Here is a 10,840-nt window from a genome sequence, read left to right on the forward strand (position 1 = left end):
AATTCCTGCCTTATAAACTTACGGCAAGGACAAGGATTTCCTTGTACTGTGCCTCTTCCTGTGCCATTTGCATTGTTCATATCTCCTTACTACAAGGTGGTGAAGCAACCTTTAGTCCTTTGTGTTAAGTACTGTATAAGCCTAATCTTTATCTTTTACACAGAGCAGCACACGTATGATGGACTGCTGTGCTGATGTGGTAATTCTGAGGTACCTCACAACTTTGTGCTAGGAATAACAACGTAATCAATATGCACACTCAAGTGAGGCACCTGACAAGGCTAATATGCTCATGTTTGTTTATTACCAAGGAATTTTATAGCAACATAGTTAAAATTAATTCAAAAGAAATAGACAGAGAATTAGGTTAACTCATGATTATGTAGTTATAGGAAGAGCTACAAAGGCATTCGTGAATCCAAGATCTGGCTGAGAAGGGCATAAAAAGCACTTGCAGGCATTCACTGTTAATAAGGACACAGTTGTTCTTTAACACTATTTGTGTTGCCAAGCCTATTTGCTAAACGTATTTGTGACTAGTAAGGAAATGCTCCCACACAGACCTCAGCTTTCAATTTAGGACATTCTCTCTCTCTCTCTCTCTCTCTCTCTCTCTCTCTCTCTCTCTCTCTCTCTCTCTCTCTCTCTCTCTCTCTCTCTCTCATACACACACACACACACATATATATTCATTTATTTATTCATTGCTGCTTTTAGTCTATCTTGCTGTCCAGCTTCTCTAATAATTACTTCTAAAGTAACTGCTAAATTTTCTCCCAGTTTCACCTTAAGTTCCTTGTGCTTCATCTCATTTGTATTCTGGCTCTCTCTATCTTGCTGTCCAACCACTAAAACTCCCTCACTTTCTTAAGTGCATGCTTGTCTTTACAGCATAAATTTCATGTTTCATTGATTTTATATCTACACACTATATATATAATATATATTACTTACAAGAAAGAAACCAGAGAAAATGCAAGAGGTATGGTAATGATTTAATCAGAACAACAGAACACTATAAGTAACAATGTATATAGTGTTACGGAATGGTAATACCTGATTTATCCTGACAAATTTTATTTTTAATATATTAATTTTTTTTCATTATATATCAAGGTAACTCGATGTGATAATGATACCATAGGGAAATGTATATGAACCGATGAAATAAATCATTACCATGGGAATCGGATGAAATTTTAGCCTTTATATAGTTTTTCATGTTTAGAAAACAATTTTGCTTTTTCAAAGTAAATTTATATTAAAAATTTTTTTTCGCTGCTCCCAATCCAGCGAACATTATGTGTGACTTTCAAGAGCATCTGCTTTACAAACATGTTAGCCATGTTGCAAGTTTGCTGTGTGTTGTTTATGCTCTTGGCCTCCAAGAATTGGCTTCACTCTACTCCTTTTACATGCCCAGACATCCTTCATCTGATAAACACTCACGGCGTCTTTCCAAGGTCGTTCGGGAGGCGACTGGGAAGTATTTGAAACATTTTACCCTTCCGCTTGCTATCCTCCGACTTGCACCCAGTATTCATGGCATATCTTCCGCGTAATACATCATGACTGATGTTAGAGCGAGTTTTTATCTCGATAAATTTTTTTATTTGCATTTGTGATAGACGTCTGCACTGCCCGGAAGTGTTTCATTGAAGAGGAATTTACACAGTACACATTCAAAATTTATTTTCGCCGTTCAATGTCTGCCCTAAATTCTTCACCGAACTTTATGTATCTACTGTACTATACACAATTGTTTAACATTACAAATACTGTCTAACCATACGTAACAAAAGTATCAGGATGCGAGTACAAGGGCTACATTACATTTTGAAGGAACATAAACAACCCTTATCTCGTCTTGCTGGTTGGTGTACGAAAAAGGTAGAGGCAACAGCAGGTACTTACAAAACACCAATCTGCTGACTAAAACAAAAAAAACTAGATATAAATTTCCTATTTTAACCATAAATTTTGTAATTATTTGCAACTTGTAATTTTTGTTGGGGTAATTTTCTATTTTTTTCATGGAATCTATCCTGAAAGTTAGCTTTGCAGAGCTTATACCTTTTAAGCTTGTTCCAACTGAATGTTTATCCTGAAAGTTAGCTTTGCAAAGCTTATACCTTTTAAGGTTGTTCCAACTGAATGCTTGAAAATAAAAGCTATGTAAATAAGCATATATTCGTCCAAAAGGCACAAGATTATCATAAGTTGCATCCTTTAATCAATGACAGACTGTAGTGAATCAGGATTAAATTCTTTGAAGAAACTGCAACTTGGCACAGATCCCCTGGGGAGAAACATGGGGATCTCCAAGTAAAACGTAGTAGTGCAAGTTGGACTAGTACGACCTGCCAGACGCACGAAGTCCCTGACCTACGGTTTCTCATTAACCGATAACAATCTTCATAATAGTGATTTTTTTTTTTTTGCAAGCTTGAATATCATCACGAGACTGACAGCAACGTCAGCAGCCAATGCTGACGCTCTCTGATACATCGATATTCAAGGTTTAAGCCTTGGGACTTCTCTGGCTGGCATCTGTCGGTTATATAACCAGGGTTGCATAACAAAAATCGATGGTGGTTTTCTCTCTCTCTCTCTCTAGGCAACATTAAAGTTATTAACTTCACAAAGGGAAACAGTATGTGCGAAAATAGATCACTTAAAATATATAGTTTGAAGAAAACTATGGTCCATTATTACCGATTATTTCCGTTACCATATTGTGCTATCAAGCTTAAGTACAATGGCGGAACGTTGCTCAAATTATTGTAATTTCCTAGTCGTCCATTTTATTCTCATTGACTACTAACCTACCGGGTTCTAAAAGCAATCCCCACAAAAAATTAGCATTCGACAACTTGCAAGGCGAGAATATGAAAACACTGCACCCTCCGCTGCTACTGCAGTTAACCATCGCAAGATAATTTGTTGTTGTTCGTCCCCAACATTCGCTGGCACAGCTTTCAATAACTAAAGCACGAAAGTCACCGTATCATTGCCTGATTCACCTAGAACCTTACTTGCATTTCCTCTATTTAAAACAGCTTGGCGAAAGGGAAGTAAGTCATAATGGAGCATTTCATCGATACTTGTTTATCATAGCTTCAAGGTTACACTAGCCAAGGCGGGCGGGTCGTATTTTAAACACTTGGCTCAATCCCACACACACCAGTCACTTTTACAACGTGAGCTATGTATACAAGCACGCTACACATTTAACATGGAGAGTCAATAGTATACAATGGTAACACACGGAAAATATAAAGCTGATAGTAATGTATTCGTGCACAAAAAATAAGGGGGGAGGGGGAGAAGATTATTCGAAGGCGCCATGACCACCTTTTAAGGGCATAGACATTCAGCATGTCTCCTATCAGTTACCAGAGGTCAAAAAGAACAGAAACTGAATAAAAACAAGGGTAAATGTGAAAACGTATTTATGAAACTGACTCAAAAATATTTTCATTCTGCAAACTTATCGAAGAATAATATTCCTGAAAATTATAAATCAGTATTTTTCAATTACACAATCATACAAACTCAGCTGATATGAATCCTAAATAATTATTCCTTAAAAATACTACTGCGCATCCCGAACTTCACGCACTTGCCAGGGTTGGCAAAATTCTCAACCTGCCATATGTTCCTTGCATAAACTATTCTATTCTATCATGAACGTAGCAATTTCACAAATGTTTAAATATGAATACAGTTCGCAAAAACAATATGAGGCAAACAAAAAATTACTTGCTTCAAAGGTCTCGCTTGTGAAAGTCCAACAGGGCAGGCGGTGAAAATAGATAATGGTTTCGTAACCAAATCTGACAACGAACTATAAAAACTGTATTTATGGACTTGTACGCAGGACAATCACCCGCAAATAAACATCTGAAAAAAATAAGCAAAATAACGATAATTCTGTCAGGTACCTTGACATGATATTGTCTTAGCATTTCGTACTAGAGAGATCATCCATCACCTTTAATATAAAATTGGAACGCTCTCCCTGGCACCATTACTGCCACGGGGTCCGACTTTAAGAGAGCGATGATACTGCTTTCAACAGTATTTCACAGTACCTCACTATACCGCCTTCGTATTTCTATTCGTAAAGTGGCCTGTTTTTCTCTTACGTATCCACACTACTCAGCAGACGCTTTCTTTTTTTTTTTTTTTTTTTTTTTTTTTTTGAAGTGGACGGTTATTTAGGTTTACTCCATATGGCTATCTTCACATTTTGAATGCCAGGTTATACACTTCAGTAATAGTATTCTACAGAAATTATAACCAGAAGAAAGTTGAATCTACATACCGATGTGCATAGATTCTTAACGAACATGGAATATGGCGAAATACTCATAAAATAAATACATTATGCATTGTTCTATAAAATTGGATTAGAATTAGGAAATTAAAACAGTGATACATAGTACCACAAAGGAAAAGATTCACAAACGTGAAGACATACACGCGTATGATCATAGAGAAAGGCAACGAAAGGCCCGCATACGTGCAGTGAGGTGTAGGGTACAAAACATCAAAGGTACTAGTATCAACATAGTCACGTGTGGAGGCCGGGTAGAAAGAGTTGTTGGGAAGCTAGAGGGGGGACGACTGGCGCCACTATGTCGCTGTTAAATTGGCCAACCAACCGCAACTGGCTCGACCGTTTCTCAAACATTCTTCTCTCTCTCTCTCTCTCTCTCTCTCTCTCTCTCTCTCTCTCTCTCTCTCTCTCATTAATTGCAAGAAGTAACATTACCTTTGATTGATATATATATATATATATATATATATATATATATATATATATATATATATATATATATATATATATATATATATATATATATATGTATATATCTGTATATATATATATATATATATATATATATATATATATATATATATATATATAATATATATAATATATATATATATTAGTGTGTCAAGCTTTCAAAATGTTTCGTATGTATTCGGAAAGTAAAATTTTCACACGATTACAGATCGCACTACGTGCACTAACGTGGATAATGACGGAAGAATATAAAAAAATAAACGACCCTAGTAACACGAAACAGTTACTTATTGACAATAAGTAAAACGTCCTTGAAAATCGTCATCCACCTACGTGGCCAAATGCGTAATTACATTATTCAGCATTAAAATTGCCACAATTTACATCGGTGTGATCCGACTACATGACCTTCAAAGGCTGCACGAAGCGAAAAACTTAGCGGGTAACTTCTTTGTTAAGTCCTTATGATATACTCTGGTCGTCTTTCAAATGCAACAGGTCTCACCTATACATTCTTGACATCGTACGCTGAATCATATAACCACAAATCTTACTGGAAATAGTGAATTTCTGAAGTCAAAATTCAATATCAAATAAATGACGAGGTTTCTGTTTCATGAAAGTTCGATGTATACCTATGAATTATTATTATTAGGGTAGGTTAGGTTAGTAGCTTTGGGAAATTATAATAATAATAACAATGACGTTGTACTGAGAAAAATATTACCGCTGTCGACCTCTTATTAGAAAGGCTTACTCAAAAAAGTTATGTAACGCATGCAACAATACTCATATTCCAAGTGATTCACGTACCAGTATTTTAACTTTCAAAGTAAGCCAGACTTGCTCATCAGCTATTTAGAGACAATGATGCAATATCCTTTCAACTTTATATGTATAAGTAGATGTAGATGTATGCGTATTATGTATATATATATATATATATATATATATATATTATATATATATATATATATATATATATATATATATATATATATATATATATATATATATATACATACTACATACTGAAATTGGTCATATGGCCTTAATATAGCTACAGGTGTTATTCTATCTTTAATTATTAATATCTGATAGTAAGCGGTAAGCTAGAGCGAAGAGTAAGATCTGGGAGGAATGGAATCCGATTCTCAAAACAAAGAGGGGGAGAAAATACTGTCTACAGGGGCTAAGTTGATAAGGAAAGATACGGTGAATGTAAAAGGCCTGTGACACTGGTTCCCAACCTCCAAACGTGACCTCTTCATCGACATGTTTCTTTCAACACGAATCCAACTAAAATTCTTTCTGGGCCACTATTGAACCAACTAAAAAAAAAACCACATAGTGAGAAAATCTTTCTACAATGTTGGAGACCTGTCCAGGAAATATTTTTATTCTGCCAAGTCTTGAATATCGTCGCCGTCCCCCTACCCCACCTTCGGTCATGAGCACCTGACTCGCATCTTAATCGTTGGGCAAAAGAGATTCGAAAATTTGCAATCTATTCCTCATCTTTCATCTTGATATTTAATCTTTGGCAACGCCGTTCCATTAAGCTCATGTTACAAGCAGCAGTGTATGATTGTTCATAATTCTTTATCATTTGCATTCTGATCTTCCTACACTATTCCACATACCACGCAGTACTAGAAAGGCAGTTTATTCTGGCAGTCTTGTCTCTCATTATGTGAGGTTTATTAACATACGATTTTCTATGGGTTTTACTCCCATGACAAAATGGTGGAATCATCCTAATCTTGCAGGTGAATCAGTGTAACTTGTGAGGTTCAAAGTTCGTGCAAACGCTTATTTTTGTGCATGCAACCATATGATTAATTTCATAATTTATTTATATATTTTTTTATTCTTTATACTCTTATTTACGTTGTTTGAATTTATTTCGTTTGCAGTTTACCCCTTACTTGGCGATTTCTTTTCAAGTCGTGACCTGCTTTACCCGCCGGGACCCTCGGGCTTGTAGCCTTGTGCTTCTCTAACTAAGGTTTCAGCTTAGGCTTAAAATAATAATAATAATAATAATAATAATAATAATAATAATAATAATAATAATATGGAGAAGAATAAGTTCAAACGAGAGAAGAATTTGGACAAAGGACGTCAGTAATTAGAAAGTCTCGAAAATCTACTCAAAGAAAAGGTCTGATATGAATTTGAGGATGTTGACAAGCTAGTGGAATCAGAAGGGGATATAACATCCGAAGATGCAGAGAGAGAAGCCTTGGGTAGATGAAACAAAGCACAGCCCCACAAGGAATAACAAGGGATGTGCTCAAGGCACCTGGAGAACATACCAATGAGAACCTGACCAGAATATATGAAAACATAACAGAGGACACTGGACCGGAAAAAGTGGGAGAAAGAGTATTACAAGAAATATGTAAAGTGAAGGGGTTGCAATACATGTGAAAAGTACAGTATAAGGTTATAAGGTGGTGAGGTGAACAATCGAGAAAAAAAAAAAAGAGACCGTTAAAATCGGCCAATGTTAGTCTGGAAATATGCCAGGGAATTCAACCAGACAGAAGAAGAAGAAGAAGAAGAAGAAGAAGAAGAAGAAAAAAACACTGGAGAAGTACCAAGCCAAAAGAGAGATGTATCTTATTTTCGTGGATCTTGACATGGCATTTGGATGCATCTAAGACGTCTGAGCGACTAGATGGGCATTGCAAAAGCAGAAGGAAATGGACTCTTTAGGCAGGTGATGGTACTACGTCTTACAGTGAATGAAGCGATATGTATACCAAAATAATTCAAAGCTTATTATTAAAATTGCCAACAGCACATAATCTTTGCAATTAACATGACACATCTTTACAAAGGACTTAAGAGTGAGGCCCCTGGGATGTTATCAGCAGAACATGTCTTCAAAGTGTTGGAAAAATAAGAAATATACATATAAAAGACGGCTTCACAGGAAATACTCTGGACTGCAACACGTAAAAGAAGTAGGGGATATTTAGATGCACAATACATAAAAGGAAAGTCAAGACAGAGAGGATTATCAACTAACTAATCTATATGATAGGCAGGTATCAACGGTTTTAGAGACTTGTTAACCGTGCTTTGTTCGCCGCTAACAAATCTGTCTTTACATTACATGATCTGTAGCAGATTTCTTTTGAATGTTTACTGAACATTCTTCAACTTTAGGGTGGCGCCAAGATGGCGTCTGATTAAATATATAAACCATACTGTAAAGATTCTTACTGCTCCTAAGTTTCTATTTTCAGTTAGATATCCGAAGGCTCAGGAGTAAGTGGTCTATTAAGGGAGATTACTTACTTATTTCACACGTGAAATATCTTTTTTCCTGAATGTCCTGATCTTGCAAAAATTTGTAGCATAAACCTCGCTCACTACCAGTGGATGGAGAACGGTGGTAACCCTGAATCCAGGTAGCATAAAAAAAAAAAAAAAAAAGGATCTTCATCCACCCGTGCAAAGGCCTTTACCGCAGTTAGAAGCATCTCACATAACAAAATTTGTCTACTATTAATTCGGTGCTTCGGCATGTAGTCAATTTTACTTATACATTAAGACTATACAGTCTTACGTAAAGTTGCATAAACTACTCCATTTTCAAATGTGCAATCACTCTTAATAAATTTAAAAATAGCCTATAATGTCTAATAAAAATGTCGGGTTAAAATGCTTAAAGCTTCCACTTCGTCGTCAGAAGGTAGAAAATTGCCTATGGGGGAGATCTTAATAGCCACCAGAAAAAAAATGGTTTCCAGAGTGAAAAAAGATAACAGTTTTTACTTACATGGGATGTTAATAGCTCCAGGAATCTCGCCCGAGTTCTCAATTTCTGTAGGGTGTCTCACATCGATGAGGGAAATGGCACCAGCTACCTGGAGAGCTCTGAGTTCTTCAAAATCCAGTTCAGTCCTTCGGTTGATTCTAGGGGGCGCTGGGGTGGGAGTGGGGATGGGGGCGGGGGTTGGGGTAGGGGAAGCAGGCGTGGCAGGTGCCGAGTGGGTGTGCACAGAAGTATTTAGAGGAGTGCAGTGACTCTGGGTTGTGGAGGCATGGGCGACTTGTTGGTTGCAAGACATGCACCCTGGAAAAAATACAAAAAAATGTATGAAGCAATAGTTAAAACTGTTGATAATAACTTTCTATACACAGTTCAGATCTGAGAAGATCTGAGACACATACAATTGTCAGAGGACGATGTGTCTGCCAGAGCCAGGGGTAGGAAAGCTGTCCGAAACACCGACCCCACACACAAGTGGGAAAAGATGCAGAGAAAGAAGATACAGTTCATAGTAATAAATAAAGGAAATAAAGATTGTAAAATATCTATATTTACGCATTTACCACCTTTCCCTTTTTTCTCCTTCTGTAATTTAATATATGCAAATGAGGTGATGCCAAAATCTAAGAGTGGCACATTATGGGATAAGAAAATGGGTCGCCAATGGAGTATACAGTAGAATGGCTGATATTTACAGAGGAAACAGTTATGGACAGTGAACAGAAGCTGCATAAACTAGTGAAAATTATAGGAGAGAATGTTGAGAATAAATGTGAGCACGGGTACTCTTAGGAGGGTTAATGGAAGCCAGGAAGAGGGAACAATGAATGCTGAAGCCAACTGTGGGAGAATATAAGAAGTATATTATGGTAGTATATCGGGTGACGGTAGGACAACACAAGTGATTCACAGAATAAATGGAGAATGGAAAATATGAGTAGGTAGCAGGATGTGTGCAAAAGATAGGCAAGGGCTATCTGGAAGCCAAGGTTAAAATGTATGAAAAAACTGTTGAGCCGACGCTCCTTTATCAAAATGACGTGTGATTGTAGAATCCAACCGATAGAAATAAAGGTTGAAGCTCTTCAGGTGAAACTACTCTAGGGGAAGTATCTACATGTAGTGTACAAAGAGCTGAAAGGATGGAAAATGTGTTGATAAGCAGAAGTGATAAAAAGGTTAATGTAAGGTTATGAAAAACTGATTGCCGGTTCACAGTTAGGCTACATAGAATTAATGGAGACGATAAATAGATGAAATTAGAGTACAAATCAAAGTATCAGGAGGAAGGAGTGAAAGTAGAACTTGACATCCATATGCCGAAATATTTACGCAAGGTAAGAATGAATGGTGCACTCTGTGTAAAGGGCTCTGATGCCCTGCCAATGAGATTATTTAAGTGGATAAAGTCGTTAAGGTTGTGGAGATTTCCTGCATAAATGGGTTCATCTATCAGTAGTTAAGGTATGGATATGGCAGCATAAGAATTGTCATGCTCTTCCTCAAGAACCACCCATTAGAGGAAGCAGATTAATAAATACAAATAAATACACATATACAGTATAATATATATATATATATATATTATATATATATACACACATACATACACATACACACACACACTGAGCATTGCATAACGTTAACTGTGCACTTAAGTCTATCTGTAACTTTCAATATTGGTAAAGGATATACATCCATATTAATAAATATATATATATATATATATATATATATATATATATATATATATATATATATATATATATATATATATTAGTACCGTTTCAGAGAATCCTTCAAATTATGATACCCTTAGACGACTGCTGCTAACCTCAACTGTGCATTAATTCGCCTTGCCGCAAATGTGCCATTCTGGAACTTCGATCGGTTATCCAGAATGCCCTTGAATCCAGAATGCCCTTGAAAGTCCGCATGGATTCCCATGATGGATCCAACTAAAAATAAGTCTGCGCCATCGGCAAGCACGCACCCCTGGCCTGTCTCACGTAAGATTCTTTGATTCGTCCTGTTACCAACCGGCCGCCACCCACTACTTTTCCAAGAGTACCCTATTTCATGAAATTGGAATTGAAATATCAAATTTAGGCCAAAGGCCAAGCTCTGGGAACTAATGCGGTCATTCAGCGCTGAAAGAGACTTGAGAGAGTACCGAAGGTTTTAAAGGTGTAAAATGAGGAAAACCTCGCAGCTGCACTATGAAACAATTGTTAAGAGAG

The 10,840-nt window shown here is 36.6% G+C and overlaps 1 protein-coding gene across 5 annotated transcripts in view; it reads right to left on the reverse strand.

The window, feature by feature from the left end:
- Nucleotides 1-10,840, reverse strand: part of LOC136853484 (thiosulfate:glutathione sulfurtransferase-like) — a 37,896-nt gene that overhangs the window by 8,381 nt on the left and 18,675 nt on the right. For all 5 annotated transcript variants that reach the window (XM_067129096.1, XM_067129095.1, XM_067129099.1 and 2 more), the window contains one exon: nucleotides 8,607-8,903. In XM_067129096.1, the coding sequence (XP_066985197.1) occupies nucleotides 8,607-8,903 (297 nt within the window). The remainder of the gene's footprint in view (nucleotides 1-8,606; nucleotides 8,904-10,840) is intronic.

Source organism: Macrobrachium rosenbergii, chromosome 27 (assembly GCF_040412425.1).
Source record: "Macrobrachium rosenbergii isolate ZJJX-2024 chromosome 27, ASM4041242v1, whole genome shotgun sequence".
NCBI classification, from domain to species: Eukaryota; Metazoa; Arthropoda; class Malacostraca; order Decapoda; family Palaemonidae; genus Macrobrachium; species Macrobrachium rosenbergii.